At 58.6% G+C, this 17,796-nt stretch overlaps 2 protein-coding genes across 2 annotated transcripts; both read left to right on the forward strand.

The window, feature by feature from the left end:
• The first annotated feature begins 1,842 nt into the window (after positions 1 to 1,842).
• RAB40C (RAB40C, member RAS oncogene family) lies at positions 1,843 to 13,610 on the forward strand. The gene is made up of 6 exons (XM_049767992.1): positions 1,843 to 2,007; positions 10,629 to 10,689; positions 10,927 to 10,987; positions 11,644 to 11,721; positions 12,015 to 12,237; positions 12,429 to 13,610. Exons 1-6 carry the CDS (start codon positions 1,866 to 1,868, stop codon positions 12,707 to 12,709), a joined length of 846 nt encoding a protein of 281 aa, XP_049623949.1. The 5' UTR covers positions 1,843 to 1,865; the 3' UTR covers positions 12,710 to 13,610.
• WFIKKN1 (WAP, follistatin/kazal, immunoglobulin, kunitz and netrin domain containing 1) lies at positions 13,211 to 17,490 on the forward strand. Its single transcript, XM_049768843.1, has 5 exons — positions 13,211 to 13,594; positions 14,036 to 14,054; positions 14,157 to 14,269; positions 15,211 to 15,354; positions 16,027 to 17,490. Exons 1-5 carry the CDS (start codon positions 13,211 to 13,213, stop codon positions 17,488 to 17,490), a joined length of 2,124 nt encoding a protein of 707 aa, XP_049624800.1.
• Positions 17,491 to 17,796: the final 306 nt, after the last annotated feature.

Consider the following 17,796-nt stretch of genomic DNA (forward strand, 5'->3'; position numbering starts at 1 on the left):
GTGAGGTGAGGGGTCTGCAGCTTGGCCCAGCCTTTGGCGTGATGGTGTGGCCATGTCACTTTCGCTGGGAATGTGCTGCCTTCCTGCCAAGCTCCTAAAGTCGCCCAGTCACCAGGAGAGTTACCCATTCACAATCCTCGCCTGCCTTCCCAGGTCCTCACCCCAGGGTGCCTGTCCCGGCTGCTGAGAAAGGCCATCCATTCCACAGACAGAACCGAGCCGCACTAGCTCATTCGGGACCCAGGCGGCACTGTCAGAGGACACCCAGCCTGTCTGCGCCCACTTCCTCTCCAGCCAGCTCCCTGCCTTCAGACTCAGGGTCCTTACTCCCAACATGGCTACCACGTTTCTCTATTTTTTTATTGTGTTGTTTTGTTTTGGGGCCACACCTGGCGGAGCTCAGGAGTTGGTTACTCCTAGCTCTGTGCTCAGAAATCGCTCCTGCAGGCTCTAGGGGCCATCTGGGGTCCCGGGGACCCAACCCAGGTCCATCCTGGGGTCGGCCGCGTGCAAGGCAAACGCCCTAACCGCTGTGCTCTCTCTCCGGCCTCTCACACTTGTTTCTCAAATCTGTTTCACTTTGTCTGAACCTCATCGTCATCCACCCTTAAACTACTCCTTGGGTCTGCGTGGAGAAGTGTTTGTTGAGCGACCATCTCGGCCCATCAGGCCGCAGCTCCCTCTCCAGCAACGCAGGGGCTGGGCCGGGGCTGCACAGGGAATAGCTTCCTGGGACCCCTGTGCTGTAGATGCTCCAACACTCGGAGCTCCGCAGGCCGGAGGGCAGGAGCTGTCTGAAGCGGCCTCAGGTTCGGGACTCAGGTCCCTGCAAGGCGAGGCAGAGGGCAGCACCTGCGGGACCCTGCGGCCGCAGGTCCCGGGCTCAGAGCCTCCCAACCTGTCACCGCGGCCCAGAGCGGAAGTGCAGCCTCCCGCCTCCTCCGGGTGCCGATTGGCCGCCGCCACTCAAGACCACGCCCCCTGCCGACCGTGACCCACACCTCCGCCTCGGAGGCCGTCACCTCTCCCGGGGGGGAACGTGCGTCCTCGGCGACGGGGGAGGGGGGGGGTCGTAGCAAACAACCCGGCTCCCGCCGACCGCCCAATAGGAGTCGGGAGGACCCTGCGTTGGCCAATCGTGACCAGGAAGGGGCGGGCCTTCCAGCGGCTGGCCGTCGTGAAGAAATGGGTGGGATGAGCGATGACGGAGAGGGAGACTGACCAATAGTTCCGGCAGAACGAGAGTTGAGTAGCCAATAGCGACGGCGCTGAGGCGTGAGATCGAAAATCTCCGCAACCGCGAGGGGGAGCTAATGTGATGGACGTGCTCGGCTACAAATGAACACCGGAGGGGAGCAGCAGGCAGCCAATGGCAACGGGCGAAGGGGCGGGACGGCGACGGCGGCGCGACGACGGGGCGGGGCCTCCGGGGGGGGCAGCCGCGCTCTGAGTATGTGTGGGGGGGAAGACGGCGGAGGCGGGGCTATCCTGACAGACGCGCTCGCGAGCCAATGAGTGCCGGAAGGGAGCAGCAGGCAGCCAATGGTCGCGGCGAGAGGGCGGGGCCCTCCGGGGGCAGCCGGGCTCCGTGTGTGGGTGGGGGAGACGGCGGAGAGCGGGGCTTTCCTGACGGACGCGCTCCGGCACCCAATGAGCGTCGGAGGCAGGCGTGCGGCCGGCCAATGGGAGCGCGGGGCCGGGGGCGGGCGGCGGGGGCTGCGCGGCGCCGTGCGGGAAGCGGGGCGGGGCGGGGCGGGGCGGTAGCCGCGCTACGGCGAGCGAGGCCCGGCGGAGCGAAGCGAGGCGCGGCGGGGCTCGGCCGGCCCCGCAGGTGCGGCGGCGTTGGCGGGCGGGCGGGCCCGACCATGGGGACGCAGGGCAGCCCGGTGAAGAGCTACGACTACCTGCTCAAGTTCCTGCTGGTGGGCGACAGCGACGTGGGCAAGGGCGAGATCCTCGAGAGCCTGCAGGACGGCGCGGCCGAGTCGCCCTACGCCTACAGCAACGGTGCGCGGGGCCGGCGGGCCGCTCGGGCCAGCGCTGGGGGCCCGCGCCGCGCCGCCGCCTTTGTTGTGGCTCCGCACGCGCCGCTCGGGCCCGGGGGCTGGGGGCGGCCGGGCTCCGCCGGGCTGTCGGGCGCTTCCGCCCGCTGCGTGCTGGCAGGGCAGCCCCGCGTGTAGCGACCCTCGCCGGGCTGCGGGTGCGAGTCGTGCGGAGCCGTCAGACCTGGCGCGGGGCTCTGTGTGCGATGCCGTCGGATCTCCCCCCCCTGGGGTTGTGCGTGTGTGTCTGTGGGCGTTGGGTGCGTGATGCCGCCAGACCTCCTTCTCCGGGGTGGGAACTGGGGGATGCTGTCAGATCCATCTCTCACTCTCGGGGCCTGTGGCTCCCCCCTGCCTGACGCCCATCTGACAGATCTCCCCGGGTGCAGGAGCTTGAGTTGGAGGGGGCCCCTCGCACTCGCCCAGCTCGTGGTGAGCTCTGTCCAGGGAGCCCGTTGCGGGCTCTTTGGAAACTTCCTTTCACGAGGTTTGAGATTGCGTTTTCTTTCCCACTGAGGGGGGCCCCCCTGTTTCCTTAGGACAGTTCAGAGTACCTTCTGATGGGAGTGGGCAGGGGTGCAGGTGCCTCATGAGTTCTCCTGTTGACCCTGGGCCTCCTGTGGACACAGCCTGCCCTGCACTCTGGCCTCTCCAGGGTGGCCAGGGCCCTGCTCCCATGAGGCCTGATGTCCAGGGTTGGGGGACTGTTGGAAGCAACTGAAGGTACGAGGTTGTCTGGGATGGCTCCACTGTGGGTCAGCAAGAGCAATCTAGTGAGCAGGATACCTGCCCTCACTGCTGCCCTTTCAGCCAAGGCATGGCGTTGGGGGCTGCGAGTGCAGTGGGCAGGGAGGGGAAGATAGGGCTGTGTTTGTGTCCTGTGACCACGCCGGGGCTCCACATGCGGCCCACTGCCTGCCCCAGTTCCTGGGATTTCTCACTGTTAGCCCTATATAGCCTTGTCACCAGGCAGGAAGTTATTTTTGTTTTTTCTTCTTCTTTTATTATGATCTTTTTCTTTTTTTTTTCGTTCTTCGGCCACACGCAGGTACTTAGGGGTTACTCCTGGCTCTACACTCAGGAATCACACCTGGAGGTGCTTGGGGCACTTTTGGGGGGGCCCAGTGATTGAACCTGGGTCTGCTGCATGTAAGGCTAGTGCCCTCCTCTCTAGCTATCTCCCCAAGACTTCCCCAGTAGGAAGTCTTTTATTACAGATGATTCCTGTCTCTGCCCAGGGGGGTCTGGGGCCACTCCCAGCACGACTTGGGCAGCAGCTCTGGAGGACTCAGTGCCATGGGAGGGTGCTGAGTCCAGGGGTCTGCAGTCCAGGCAAAGAACTGGGGTCCCCTGTGTGTGCAGTATACACACCCGGGACTCTGTGCCTCCTCCCTGACCCGATGAAGTTTGTCAGTCTTTAGGGAGCCCATGGTGGCTGTCTTGCTCCCTCTTGGCATTGCTGGTGTTTTTGTTGGTACTTTTGTCCCCAGCACTGAGACCGAACTGGGTTGGCTGGTGTACTTTCTCTCAGGGCCCGATGCCCTTGGTGACAGAGGCTCTGGTGGGGACAAAGCCTGACTCTTTCTTATGTTCCCATGAGAACTTATAAAAGCACAGATGCCACACTTGGGTAAACCTGACACTGTTGAAAGTGGTGGGCAGCCAGGGCCCATTAGGAGGACACTGGGATGCTGGCAGGGTCGAGGGAGAGTGGGTCCCACTATGTGCTGGGTGTGTGCAGGGTGAGGGAGAGCGGGCCCCAGTGTGTACAGGGGGTGAGGGAGAGCGAGCCATAATGTGTACAGAGGGGGAGAGGGAGAGCGAGCCTTGGGTGTGTAGAAAAGGTGAGGGAGAGCAAGCGTGGTGTGTGCAGGGGGTAAGGGGAAAGCGAGCTCTGGTGGGTGCTGGTTATGTGTAGGGGGTGATGGAAAACGGGCCTTGGCATGTGTTGGCTCCAGGCGGGGTATGCACAGAGATGAGGAAGAGTTGGGCCCTGGCGTGTGCTGGGTCTAGGTTGGATACGTTATGTATGATGAAAGAGAGCCAGCTCTGGCTGGGTGTGTGAAAGGGTGAAGGAGAAAGGGGTTCGGTGGGTGCTGGCACTAGCACATAGGAAAACTGCATCTATACTGCCCACGGCCAGCAGCCATGGTGGTTTCATATGGAAAAGGAGGCCAAAGTGCCACCAATTTTTCCGAGAAAATTTTTGGCTCAGAAGCCTAGCCTTTCTGTTCCTCCAGGAGAATTTGTTTTTTGTTTTTTTTTGGGCCACACCCAGCGGTGCTCTGGGGTTACTCCTGGCTATCTGCTCAGAAATAGCTCCTGGTAGGCACAGGGCCCCTCCAGGAGAATTTGGTTTGTTGTTGTTGTTGTTGTTGTTGTTGTTGTTTTGGGCCACACCTGGAGGTGCTCAGGGATTACTCCTGGCTATCTGCTCAGAAATAGCTCCTGGCAGGCATGGGGAGGGAGGGGGAACCATATGGGATGCCAGGATTGGAACCAACCACCTTAGGTCCTTGATCGGCTGCTGTGCTATCTCTCCAGCTCCCCTCCAGGAGAATTGTGAGCTCCATTTGCTCATGTCGTGGTTCTATCTTTTCTGCTAACACCAGCCTCACAGCCTGGCACCCCAACAGTCACCTGGGAGCCAGGTGTAAGACTTTAGTTTGTGTTCAGTTTCTTTTATTTTTTCTATGTGGGGTGCCATGTCCTTTTCAGTACTTAGGAGCACTTCTGGGCAGTGCAGGGACTGGAACCTGGCCCCTCGAAGGGCAGGGTGTGGGGTGTCTTCCTCATCTTGTTGATTGGTCTTTGTAATCACAGAAAACTGCTGTCCAGGCTGCTCACTGGGGCTAACCCGCACTAACAAAAAAATACACATGCACATGCACGAGACCTGGATTCAATTCCTGGTCCCATGTGGGTCCTGAGCACCTCTCTGAGTGACTTATGATCACAGTGGGTGTGGGCTTGGTGGTGTTTATGGTAATGTAAGGGCCCAGGAGATATCTCTGAGTGCCAAGGTGCATGCCAGTGACATGACATGCCAGAGCTGCCTGGGGGTAGTTAGTGCCCACGTTGCCACTCTGGCCTCCCTGGAGTGCACTCGGTCTGTCTGTTGGTGACTGTGTAGGGCTCCCTCCCTGCCCTGGCTGCTCACACGCCTGGCCTCTCAGGGTGTTCTGGCTAGCACTTTGGCCTATTGCTTAGTTCTGGTGGCCCTGCGGGTGGAGCTCTGCAGTGCTGGGGAACATCTGGCCATCCCTTCTCCAGCGCTGAGTTGAGGAGGGCTCCTTTAGGATCCCCCCCCCCCCCCACTAGGAGCCGCCCAACGGGAAGAACCTGCTGGACCCAGTTTCTTCCCTGGACTCCGACTGGCTTTTCCAGTTCCGGGTGCTTGGTTGACACTGCGAGATAGTATAGCAGGGCAGGCAGGGCCTTGCCTTGTACACCCCGGGGTTGATCCCTGAGCGGAGCCAGGAGCCAGCCCCTCCTGAATACATACACTGGGAAGAGTCTGAGCTCAGCATCTCCTGACCTGATCATGGCCATAGGCCCAGCACCTACCATCCTGGCTCATTTTCTTCCTGTAATATAGTTTTTAGATGGTGCTCAGGAGTTACTCTTGGTTCTGCCTTCAGTAATTACTCCTGGCAGTTGATTAAGTTAATTTATTATTATTATTATTTTATATATATATATATATATATATATATATTTTTTTTTTTTTGGTTTTTGGGCCACACCCTGCGGTGCTCAGGGGTTACTCCTGGCTTGTCTGCTCAGAAATAGCTCCTGGCAGGCACGGGGGACCCTATGGGACACCGGGATTTGAACCAACCACCTTTGGTCCTGGATCGGCTTTTTGCAAGGCAAACGCCGCTGTGCTATCTCTCCGGGCCCTATTATTTTATATTTTGGTTCTTGGTTTTTGGGTCACACCCAACGGTGGTGCTCAGGGGTTAGCAGGCACAGGGGACCATATGGGATGCCGGGATTTGAACCACAGTCTGTCCTGGTTTGGCTGCACCCAAGGCAAACTTTGCCCTTTGGCTGTGCTATCTTTCTAGCCCCTTATTAAGTTTTTGGTGTTTGGGCCACACCCGGTGACACTCAGGATTTACTCCTGACTCTGTGCTCAGAAATCGCTCCTGGTTTGGGGGACTATATGGGATGCTGGGGGATTGAACCTCAGTCCATCCTAGGTTAGTACATGCAAAGCGAACGCCCTACTGCTTCCGCCACCACTCTGGCCCATTTATGTTAACTTTTAGGGGTGCCGGGCTTGAACCCAGGTTTGATACATGTTTGACAGGTGCGCTTTCCTCTGTACTATGGCTCAGTTCCCCTGCTTTTATTTATTTATTTATTTATTTATTTATTTATTTATTTATTTATTTATTGTTTTTTTGGGTCACATCCGCAGCGCTCAGGGATTACTCCTGGCTCTAGGCAAACTCCTTACATCCATGCTATCTCTCTGGCCCCTGCTTTTTTTTTTTTTTTTTTTTTTTTTTTGGTTTTTGGGCCACACCCGGTGACGCTCAGGGGTTACTCCTGGCTATGCACTCAGAAGTCGCTCCTGGCTTGGGGGACCATATGGAACGCCGGGGGATCGAACCGCGGTCCGTCTCCTAGGCTAGCGCAGGTAAGGCAGGCACCTTACCTCGAGCGCCACCTCGCCCGGGCCCCTGGCCCCTGCTTTTAATTTTTTTTTTTTTTTTGGTTTTTGGGCCACACTCGGCGGTGCTTAGGGGTTACTCCTGGCTATCTGCTCAGAAATAGCTCCTGGCAGGCACGGGGGACCATATGGGACGCCAGGATTCAAACCAACTAGCTTAGGTCCTGGGTAGGCTGCTTGCAAGACAAACACCGCTGTGCTATCTCTCTGGCCCTGCTTTTAATTTGTTACATATGTTCATAAGAGCCGTAGAGATACTGTAGTGATTAAGGCTGTACGATTGCCTTGCACACGGCCCATCTGAGAACCCCCGGCAGTCTGAAGGGTCCCCTGAGCACTGCCAGAAGGATGTCTGAGTAGTGTTGGGTGTGTTTCCTCCATTCTCCTGAGGCTCTCCCTGACACTGGATAGTAAATGGCAGTTTCTCCCTAGGGAAGACCTCGCATCTGCATCTGTAGATGCCTAGTGGGTGATGAGTCCATCACTCCTCGCCTTCCCCCTGGGCAGCAGGCATCATTGCCACCCAAGCCTACCTTACAACCTGGACTGTCTTACTGGCTGTTCTCAGCCCGAAGGCAGAGGCAGCTCTGCACAGATCCGGGGTATGTGAGCCAGTGTTGGGGTCATCTCTGGATTTCTGAGGGGAGAAGGGAGAAGGGAGCCCCCGGAGTTCCCTGGGGAGTGTGGCTCTTGCCCTGGAGGCAGGGATACAGCGGCGCCTCTGAGAAGCGCCTGGACAAGTTGGAACAGGTGGGAGCAGAGTCTGTGTCTCACTGAGGACCCGGACACCCTGCATTTATGTCCAGAGCTGAATCTTTGGTTTTGGGGTCACACCCAGTGGTACTCAGGACTTTCTCCTGGCTCTGCACTCAAGGATAACATTTTTTTTTTTTTGAGTCACACCCGGCAGTGCTCAGGTGTTACTCCTGGCTCTATGCTCAGAAATCGTTCCTGGCAGGCTGGGGGACCATATGGGATACCAGGATTCAAACCACCATTCTTCTGCATGCAAGGCTAACGCCTTACCTCCATACTAACTCTCTGGCCCCCAGGGATCATTCTTTTTTTTTTTTTTTTGGGCCACACCTGGTGACGCTCGGGTTACTCCTGGCTATGCGCTCAGAAGTCGCTCCTGGCTTGGGGGACCATATGGGACACCGGGGGATCGAACCCGTGGTCCATCCAAGATAGCGCAGGCAAGGCAGGCACCTTACCTCTAGCGCCACCAGCCCGAACCCCCACGGATCATTCTTTTTTTTTTTTTTTTTTTGGTTTTTGGGCCACACCCTGTGACGCTCAGGGGTTACTCCTGGCTATGCGCTCAGAAGTTGCTCCTGGCTTCTTGGGGGACCATATGGGACGCCGGGGGATCGAACCGCGGTCCGTCCTAGGCTAGCGCAGGCAAGGCAGGCACCTTACCTCCAGCGCCACCGCCCAGCCCCCACGGATCATTCTTGATGAGGGTGGAAGAGCATATGGGGCTGCTGGGGATTCAGCCCAGGTTGTCTATAGCCAAAGCAAGTGTTTCTCCCCCTCACTGTGCTACTGAGCACTATAGCTCCACAGTGACTGATTTGACCACTTCCTGGCAGTCTCCAGCATTCCACATACAGCTATATGGCCAACAGCTTGATTATCTCCAGCATGTCCTTATTGCCCCCATCATGTCCCGCTGGGGACTTCCCAGAGCTGGAACCCATGGGCGAGGGGATCTGTCCATGGTTTGCTCTCCTTAGGCTCTTCCTCAGCGGAACGGGTGTGGCTAGGGACATGCTCCTGAATGAACTGACTCAGCGGACACATTGGGCTGTTGTGTTGTGATGATGGGAACATGGATGCATGACTCTGGGGACACAAGGCCTGGGGAATGCTGGGATTCTTTGGGGAAGCACCGATTGGTTGTGGTCTGCACCATTTCCACACCCATCAGCCATGCAGACCAGCTCTCCACCCCGCCTGCACCTTGCACTGCTTTACTGTTTGTGGCTTAGGTGGCCCCTCACATGCATTCGCATAGCCCTGATGAGGGATCTGCTGAGCATCTGGTTTATTTTGGGGCCTCACCCAGCGGTGCTCAGGGATCACTCCTAGTTGGGTACAGGCGACCTTATGGGGGTAACCAGGATCCTCTTTCTGGTCCACAGATCTTCCATGTAAGTGATGTTATGGTAGTATACTGTCCAGTGCTCCCGCAAGATTCCCTTGAAGGACCTTTTTTTGGGGGGTGTATGTGTCTTGTTATCGACGTTGTTGTTGCTGCTTTTGGGTCACACCCGGCAGCACTCAGGGGTTACTCCAGGCTCTATGCTCAGAAATCGCCCCCGGCAGGCTCGGAGGACCATATGGGATGCCAAGATTCGCACTAACATCCTTCTGCATGCAAGGCAAATGCCTTACCACTGTGCTATCTCTCGGCCCCTGTTTTTTTTTTTTTTTTGTTTTTTGTTTTTTTGTTTTTTGTTGTTGTTTTTGGGTCACACCCAGCTTTGCTCAGGGGTTACTCCTGGCTCTCTACTCAGAAATCGCTCCTGGCAGGCTCAGGGGACCATGTGGGATGCTGGGATTCGAACCACCATCCTTCTGCATGCAAGGCAAACGCACTGCCTCCATGCTATCTCTCTAGCCCCTCTTCTTGTTGTTTTAATTGGAACTAGAGGGTGAGTACAGGGCTTAAGGCACCTGCCTTGCACAAGACTCACCTGGGTTCAGTTCCCCACTGCACTGGTTTCCTGGGCACCACTAAAAGTAAACTCTGAGCACTCTGGGTATGGCACTACTTTCCAAAAACGCAACCTTCCCTTTTTTTCTCTCTTCCTCACTTTTTCCTCTTGCTACTTCATTCTCCCTCTTTTTCTCCCTCATTCTCTTCTCTCTCCTCCTTCCCTCCATCTCCCCTCCCACATTTCTCTAAATAAAGCTTTTACTGGGCCAGAGAGATTGCATAGTGGTAGGGCATTTGCCTTGCATGAAGCTGTTGCAGGACTAATGGTGGTTTGAATCCCGGCATCCCATATGGTCTCCAAGCCTTCCAGGAGCGATTTCTGAGCGCAGAGCCAGGAATAACCCCTAAGTGCCGTCGAGTGTACCCCCCCCCCCAAAAAAAAAGTAAAGCAGGGTTTTTTTGGGCCACACCCAGCGGTGCTCAGGGGTTACTCCTGGCTATCTGCTCAGAAATAGCTCCTGGCAGGGCCCAGAGAGATGGCACAGCGGCATTTGCCTTGCAAGCAGCCGATCCAGGACCAAAGGTGGTTGGTTCGAATCCCGGTGTCCCATATGGTCCCCCCGTGCCTGCCAGGAGCTATTTCTGAGCAGACAGCCAGTAGTAACCCCTGAGCACTGCCGGGTGTGGCCCAAAAAAAAAAAAAAAGAGCTCCTGGCAGGCACGGGGACCATATGGGACGTAGGGATTCAAATGAACCACCTTAGGTCCTAAGTCGGCTGCTTGCAAGGCAAACGTCGCTGTGCTATCTCTCCAGCCTCAGAAAAGGAGTTTTACTTCTAAAATCTTTAAATACGTAAAAACCAAGAAAGAGGAACCCTGTGTGTGAACCAAGGCCCTGCAAAATCTTTTGGGGAGCACTATTGTGAAAGTTCCTGCACATGACTCCTGTGAAATTTCCTGTACACCTGGGAACTTTCCCATACACCTGGGAACTAGGAAGGGCCCCTTGGAGAGCACAGCTGCATGCCTCTGCAGTAAGACCATGGAGCCAGCTGACCTGGGGAGAACTGTTGTGGTCCCTCACTGTGATCCAGGCACTGAGAAGGGCCCCTGCAGTGAGACTTGCAGCTGGCTGACCTCTGAGCATTTTTGGAGGCGTACCAGGCCTTTGGGAAGGATGGTGCAGGTGGGACTAGCAGGCTGAGTGCAGGGGTCATTCGCTGTCCTCTTTGCTTGCTTGCAGGAATTGACTACAAGACCACCACCATCTTGCTGGATGGCCGGCGGGTCAAGCTGGAGCTCTGGTGAGTAGTGCCACGGCTCCTGGCAGCCTCTGAGGCTACAGAGTGTCTGTTTCCGAGTCACTCCCAGCACGCCTATCTACCACTGCTCACTGCTCACTGCCTTGCACGAGACTCACCTGGGTTCAGTTCCCCACCGCACTGGTTTCCTGGGCACTGCCAAAAGTAAACTCTGAACTGCTCACTACAGTGACCCTTTGGGGCCTGACCACCTCATCACCTGCCTCTCCTGTATTTCAGGGACACATCAGGCCAGGGCCGGTTCTGCACCATTTTCAGATCCTACTCCAGGGGTGCACAGGTACGACCTGCTTGTGCTTGTGAGGTGACAATCTACACTGCCAGATTGACGCGTCCATGCATATATATGTATGAGTGAGTGCACGAGTGTGTGCTGTACAAGCAAGCGTGTGTACATGTTAGCATGTAAATAGTGTGCTGTGTATGCTGTGCTAGCATGTTTGTGTGAGTGTGCAAATGTGTAAGAGTGTGCTGCGTGTGTGCTGGGAAGCAAATGTGTGTCCGTGTGAATGTGCCACTGTGTGAGTAGATGTGTGTCCATGTGAGTAGTGCGTGAGTGTGCCTGCTCAGGTGTGTGTGCGTGAGTGTGCCCCAGATGTGTGCATGTGTGTGGGGTCAGCCTAGCTGAGCTTCATGGGCTAGTCCGGGCATCCTGGAGAGCTCTTTGCTGGGCCTTTCTCACTGGACAGCTCAGTCCCAGGGCTCCTGTGTACAGCTTCAGGGTGGTGCGCCAGGAGCTTCCCAGGCCTTTAGAGGGAGGCAGGACTGCATGCTCGCTGTCAGGGCTGTGGTGAGGCAGAGTTCACCCGGGACGTGAGTGCCAGTTCTGAGGTCCTCCTGTATCCACTGTGCGGGCCAGTGGCTGGTGGACCATGTAGTTTGGCCCAGGACCCCAGCCCTCGGCCCGAGGCTCCATGACACCTATTTCCCTTGCAGGGGATCCTGCTGGTTTATGACATCACCAACCGCTGGTCCTTTGATGGCATCGACCGCTGGATCAAAGAGATTGATGAGGTAGGGGTGACCCTCTGAACAGCCCCTTCCTTGGCCCTCATTGCCCTCACCCCTTGGCCCATCTGCATTATCCATGCGACTCCAGCTCTGTGGCTGACTTGGGCATAGCCCTGGAGAACCACAGGCTCACTGTGCTCCAGGGCCCTGTTCAGGGGTTTGAGTCCCATCTTCCGGCCTCTGGCCAGATCCCACCTGGTGACAGAATGGCAGAGCCAAGGCCATGCCCACTTTGGGGAAGGAGTGGGGTATTCCATCCCAAATTCTTGCCTCTACTGAGTCCTGTACCCTCCAAGCATGCGCCTGGGGTCCCCCGGATTCTGGTCGGGAACCGGCTTCACTTGGCCTTCAAACGGCAAGTTCCGACGGAGCAGGCACGCGCCTATGCGGAGAAGAACTGCATGACTTTCTTCGAGGTCAGCCCTCTCTGTAACTTCAATGTGGTGGAGTCCTTCACCGAGCTCTCACGTATCGTGCTTATGCGCCATGGCATGGAGAAGATCTGGAGGCCCAATCGAGGTGCGTGCGCTCTTGGGGGTGGTGCAGGGGGTTTGCTCCCCCTGCCCTGGAGCCTGTGTTCCTGTGGGAGCCTCTAGGGGGCTGGGTGAGGGTTCCCGCATGCTTGTGGTTTCCAGAGAGGGCTGGAGCAGGGACCTACTGGAGCCCTGGGACCTGGCCCCTTACCTGTCCTGATGCTGCTGTCTTCCCAGTGTTCAGCCTGCAGGACCTGTGCTGCCGTGCCATTGTTTCCTGCACACCTGTGCACCTCATCGACAAGCTGCCACTTCCCGTCACCATCAAAAGCCACCTCAAGTCCTTCTCCATGGCCAATGGCATGAATGCCGTCATGATGCACGGCCGCTCCTACTCGCTGGCCAGTGGCGCTGGGGGCGGCGGCAGCAAAGGCAACAGCCTCAAGAGGTCCAAGTCCATCCGCCCCCCACAGAGCCCACCGCAGAACTGCTCACGGAGCAACTGCAAGATATCCTAGCAGGCGGGTGCTCCTCTAGGACGCGTGAGGACGCTCCTCTGGGCCGCTGGGCTCTGCTGTGTGGCCATTAGCACCAAGTGCCAGGAGGCACCTGTGCCCGCGCTACCCTGATGCCCTGCATCTGATTGCTGTGTACTACGCCGGTCTCTCCCGCCAGCCCAACCAGAGGGCGTCAGGGAGCAGAGATGCAGCCATCGGGGCATGTTGGGACATTTGAGAGGGAGGGAGGGCTCTGGGCTGCCACTGGGACCGTGTCCATGTGCTCTCCATACTGCGTCCATGGTCTCAGCTCAGACAGGGCAGCTCGCCGGCCCTGAGGTAGTGGTGTCAATGTCTGCAGCTCGCCTGGCTGTGCTACTTGGAGGCTGCAGAATGGACGTGTGAGTGCCCATTGGGCAAGGCCTGTTGTGGACAGCTGCTCCCCTGGACCTGGGGAGTGAGTGACCCTGAGCTGCTTCCTCACATTTCTGAGTAACTGCCAAGTCGGCCGTGGCGGTGGACATGGAGCCACTTGAGAACCCAGAGGCCAGCCTTAAGGGAGGCCTGGCCAGGGAAGTGGCCTCTGGCCACACTGGTGCTGAACTCTACCTCCTGCCCGTGGCCCATTTTGGGCCAGGTTCCCCTGGCCTCGGGACCCCTGGCAATGCGCTCCCTTCTTGGCACCCACCCCCACATCGACTGTGCTGTGAACATGGTGGGGTGGGGCCAAGCCCATGTGAGCAGGAGTGGCGGCACCTGGTGCTGCCCGCCCAGTCGCCTGCCTACCACACTTCTTTTCTTTGGACTGTGAACGGACCTTCTCGAACTCTTGGGCAGCCCGGGGGGTCCCGCGTGCACACCCCACACTACCTTTGCTGCCTGAGCTCCAATGGTTTCCTCTGTACAGTAAATGTCACTCCATGATCTGTATGTGTGCACTGGTCAGTGCGGCCTGGCTGAATGGTGGGTGCCCAGGTATGGTACCAAAGTTGCTAGGCACAGTCCATGCATGCTGTGTTTCTCGGCACCTAGTGGACATCCTCTGATTTCTGGTCTCCCACTGGCACCCGGGGCTGGGTCTGCAGCCTTGAAGACAGAGGTCCATGGCTGACAGCCTGGGGCATGGGGGGTCATCACCACAGCTGTGAGGACTTGGTCTCCAGGGCCCTAGAGGGGAAGCTATGTGCTGGTGGGTGGGGCAGGAGGCCTCTGCCCTCTCCTGGGCCTGCAACTTTATCCAAAATCATCGTGGGATGGGCCTGGGGCCGCCAGTGGCTTCCCAGCATCTGGGGGGGCTTCATCTCTTTCTGGCCAAAAGCTCTTCATCCTTTTCTGCCTCCGGGCCAGAGGTCAGAGGAGAGTTGCGGTGAGGCCTTTGTCTCCAGCCCTGGGCGGAGGAGGGGCCTTCCTTCATCTGAACTGGCCTTTCTCTTGGCCTGAGCCGCTCTGAGGACACTTGCTGTGCTAGCCATGGCTTCAGGGGCCCCAGATTTAGATACACCCAGCAGATGCGGCTCTTGTGTCTCGGCCTACTTATATACTGCCCTCACCCTTGGTGCTGGAAACACCAAGTCCTACCAGGTCAGTGTGGTGAGAGGACTGCCTCCTCGGGTGCTCACTTGAAGCCCCAGAGCTTCCCACCAGAGCAGGGGTTTGCCCTGGCACAGAGGGTGACAGCTTGTGACTCAAAAAGTTCATGTGAAGTTGGGGCTGGCGAAATAGAATGATGCGTAGGGCATTACCTTGTACATAGCTGACTGGGTGTGATCTCCGGCATCCCATATGGTCCCTTGAGCACAGCTGGGTGTAGCCCAAAAGCCAAAAAAAAAAAAAAAGTTCCTTCGGTGGGCTTGAATGATAGTACAGAGAGCAGGGCACTTGCCTTGCTCGTAGCCCGGATTCAAACCCTGGCACCACATGATGATTTCCTGAGCACTTTCAGCAGTAAAGCCTGAGCACAGAGCCAGGAGTCTCCCCTGAGCACTGATGGGTGTGACTCCAATACAAAACAGGTCCCCATGAGTCTCAGTTTCCTCCCTGGGACAGTCCGTGCAGTCACACCGGCAGGTAACTCAGCTCCTGGGTACAGACATGCAGGGAAGGTTAGCCTGGAGCACCTGTGGAGACCTGGGCTGGTGTCTGGGAGATGAGTGGGGACCTGGGGGCTGAGCGGCTCTCAGCCCAGGCCCCTGGTCCTATGGTGACCCCTGTCCTGCAGAGGAACAGCTCCGGTTACACTGGCCAGAGCCGGCCCCCTCCTCTCCCCGCCCCCTGCCCTGTGCTGACCACAAGGGCCGGGCGGGGGAGGGGTTGGCGCCACATTCAGGGGCTCCGCGTGGAGCCTGGGGCGGACCCAACCCCTCAGAGCAGGGGCGTTGGAGGGACCATCTGCTGTGGTCTCTGCTTTGGGGGCCAGAGGGAGCCAGGGACGGGCCAGAGCACCAGGACGGGCACTGAGCAAGGCCTGGTGGGAGCAGAACCCCAGAGGGTCTGGCCCAATGGGCCCCATGCCAACCCTCCAGCTTTTGCTGCTCTCAGGGTTGATGGTTGGGGTCAGCCTCCCACTGGAACTGGGGGGTCACCCAGGCATGTGCCCCAACCAGCTCAGCCCTAGTCTCTGGGTGGATGCTCAGAGTACCTGTGAGCGGGAGTGCGTCCAGGACCAGGTGAGAGGGCTAGGGCAGCCGGGGAGCGCACGGTATGGGCAGAATACAGCTTAGGGCTGGAGCCTGAAGTTCAGCAGTCCCCCTCCTTCCTCCACCTACTCTTCCCCTCCTCTACCTCTTCTCCCTCTTCTTCCTCTACATCCCCCTCTTCCATCTGTCCTCTCTTCCCCGTTGTCCTCTACCACCTCATCCTGGGCAGGAGGGATGGCACAGCAGGTAGGGCATTTGCTATGCATACAGCGGGTCCAGTTCGATTCCCAGCATCCCATATGGTTTGCTGAGCCCACCAAGATTAAGTCCTGAGCACCACCGAAACCTCTCTCCCTCCTCTCCTCAATCCTACCCACCCTCTATCTCCCCTTCCTGAAACCCAATCCTTCCCCTCTCCCCCTCCCCACCTGGTGGTCTTACTGGGGCTCTCCCATGCACTCATCCGAGTGTCCAGGGCACACCCCAGCCTTCAAGTGTCCAAAGAACCCCAACCCTCCTTACTCCCTCCCCTGGAACCCTTTGTTCCTGGGGCCATGGACCACCCCTTGACCACCCCTAAGCCTAGGCTAGTCACACTTCTTGACCTGTTCCCTCATGTGGGTGAGTCCTGATCGGCCCTACTGGGGGGCAGCGTGAAAGCCTCCCCGCACCCTGGGAGCTGACAGTCTGTCCCGCCTGCAGGACTGTGCTGGGGCCGAGAGATGCTGCACCAACGTGTGTGGGCTCCGGAGCTGCGTGGCCGCCCGCTTCCCGGAGGGCGACGGTAGCCCAGAGGGCCCGGGCCCGGGGGCCTCCTCCTGCGAGGGCTTCTCGTGTGCGCAGCAAGGCTCAGACTGCGACATGTGGGCCGGGCAGCCCGTGTGCCGCTGCCGGGACCGCTGCGAGAAGGAGCCCCGCTTCACCTGCGCCTCGGACGGCCTCACCTACTACAACCGCTGCTACATGGATGCCGAGGCCTGTCTGCGCGGCCTGCGCCTATACGTGGTGTCCTGCAAGCATGTGCTCAGCTGGCCGCCCAGCAGCCAGGGGCCGCCCGAGGCCACGGCGCACCCCACGCCCGCTGATCCCCCGGTGCCCCCCGCCCTCTACAGCAGCCCGGCCCCGCAGGCCGTGCACGTCGGGGGCACTGCCAGCCTGCACTGCGACGTCAGCGGCCACCCTCCACCCGCCGTGACCTGGGAGAAGCAGAGCGACCAGCGGGAGAGCCTCATCATGCGGCCCGACCAGATGTACGGCAACGTGGTGGTCACCAGCATCGGGCAGCTGGTACTCTACAACGCCCAGCCCGAGGACGCGGGCCTCTACACATGCACCGCGCGCAATGCTGCAGGCCTGCTGCGCGCTGACTTCCCCCTCTCTGTGGTCCTGCGCAAGGCCCCAGAGGCCCCCGAGCCCACAGCCACCTGCCAACCTGACCCCCACGCCTGTGCGGGAGCCCCTTTCGACCGCGTCCTCTGGCACTTCGACCCGCAGCGCGGGAGCTGCATGACCTTCCAGGCCCGCAGCTGCCAAGGTGGCTTCCAGACCTACGAGGCCTGCCAGAAGGCGTGTGCACGCGGGCCAGGGGATACCTGTGCACTGCCAGCTGTGCAGGGCCCATGCCAGGGCTGGGAGCCACGCTGGGCCTACAGCCCGCTGCTGCAGCAGTGCCATCCCTTTGTCTTCGGCGGCTGCGACGGCAACGCCAACAACTTCGAGAGCCGTGAGAGCTGCGAAGACGCCTGCCCCGTGCCCCGTGCGCTGCCCTGCCGTGCGTGCCGCCTGCGCAGCAAGCTGGCACTGAGCCTGTGCCGCAGCGACTTCGCCATCGTGGGCCGCATCACAGAACTGCTGGAGGAGCCCGAGGCTGGCGGTGGCATCGCCCGCGTCGCCCTAGATGACGTGCTCAAGGATGACAAGATGGGTCTGCGCTTCCTGGGCACCAAGTACCTGGAAATGACGCTCCGCGGCATGGACTGGGCCTGCCCCTGCCCCAACGTGACAGTGGGCGACGACCCACTGGTCATCATGGGCGATGTGCGGGACGGAGTGGCTGTGCTGGATGCAGGCAGCTACGTCCGCGCGGCCAATGAGAAGCGTGTCAAGAAGGTCTTGGAGCTGCTGGAGAAGAAGGCCTGTGCACTGCTCAACCGCTTCCAGGACTAGCCTCCCCCTGCCCATCCCCGGCCATCCCTGTACTGCTTGCTCTCCTCCCGTGGAATAAAATTTTTTCCTAGAGGCTTGCTGTGCTGGCCCTACCTTGGCAGCAGGGGTCCTCAGGGAATCCCAGTTCTCTCCTGGGAAGCCTCCTGTGTCTCTGAGAGACTAGATGAGAAACAAGAGCAGTTTGGGTGAGGGCAGAAGCCAGCAGTAGAAGAGGTCCAGGCACCAGCCCTGCTCTGCTCCAGGGTATACGGCTCTAGGGCACATTTCTTGGACATGGCTCCAGAGCCCGGCTCTGGACAGGGTTTC

The sequence above is a fragment of the Suncus etruscus genome, chromosome 2 (genome assembly GCF_024139225.1).
Source record: "Suncus etruscus isolate mSunEtr1 chromosome 2, mSunEtr1.pri.cur, whole genome shotgun sequence".
NCBI classification, from domain to species: domain Eukaryota; kingdom Metazoa; phylum Chordata; class Mammalia; order Eulipotyphla; family Soricidae; genus Suncus; species Suncus etruscus.

What these genes read in the sequence shown, in the direction of transcription:
- WFIKKN1 (XM_049768843.1), top strand. Translation starts at nt 13,211, where the DNA reads ATGGAGCCACTTGAGAACCCAGAGGCCAGCCTTAAGGGAGGCCTGGCC. An exon ending in GAAACACCAAGTCCTACCAG is followed by an intron (nt 14,270 to 15,210) that starts GTCAGTGTGGTG and finishes CCAACCCTCCAG; the next exon opens with CTTTTGCTGCTCTCAGGGTT. An exon ending in GGGAGTGCGTCCAGGACCAG is followed by an intron (nt 15,355 to 16,026) that starts GTGAGAGGGCTA and finishes TCCCGCCTGCAG; the next exon opens with GACTGTGCTGGGGCCGAGAG.
- RAB40C (XM_049767992.1), top strand. Translation starts at nt 1,866, where the DNA reads ATGGGGACGCAGGGCAGCCCGGTGAAGAGCTACGACTACCTGCTCAAG. An exon ending in CCTACTCCAGGGGTGCACAG is followed by an intron (nt 10,988 to 11,643) that starts GTACGACCTGCT and finishes TTTCCCTTGCAG; the next exon opens with GGGATCCTGCTGGTTTATGA. An exon ending in GGATCAAAGAGATTGATGAG is followed by an intron (nt 11,722 to 12,014) that starts GTAGGGGTGACC and finishes GTACCCTCCAAG; the next exon opens with CATGCGCCTGGGGTCCCCCG.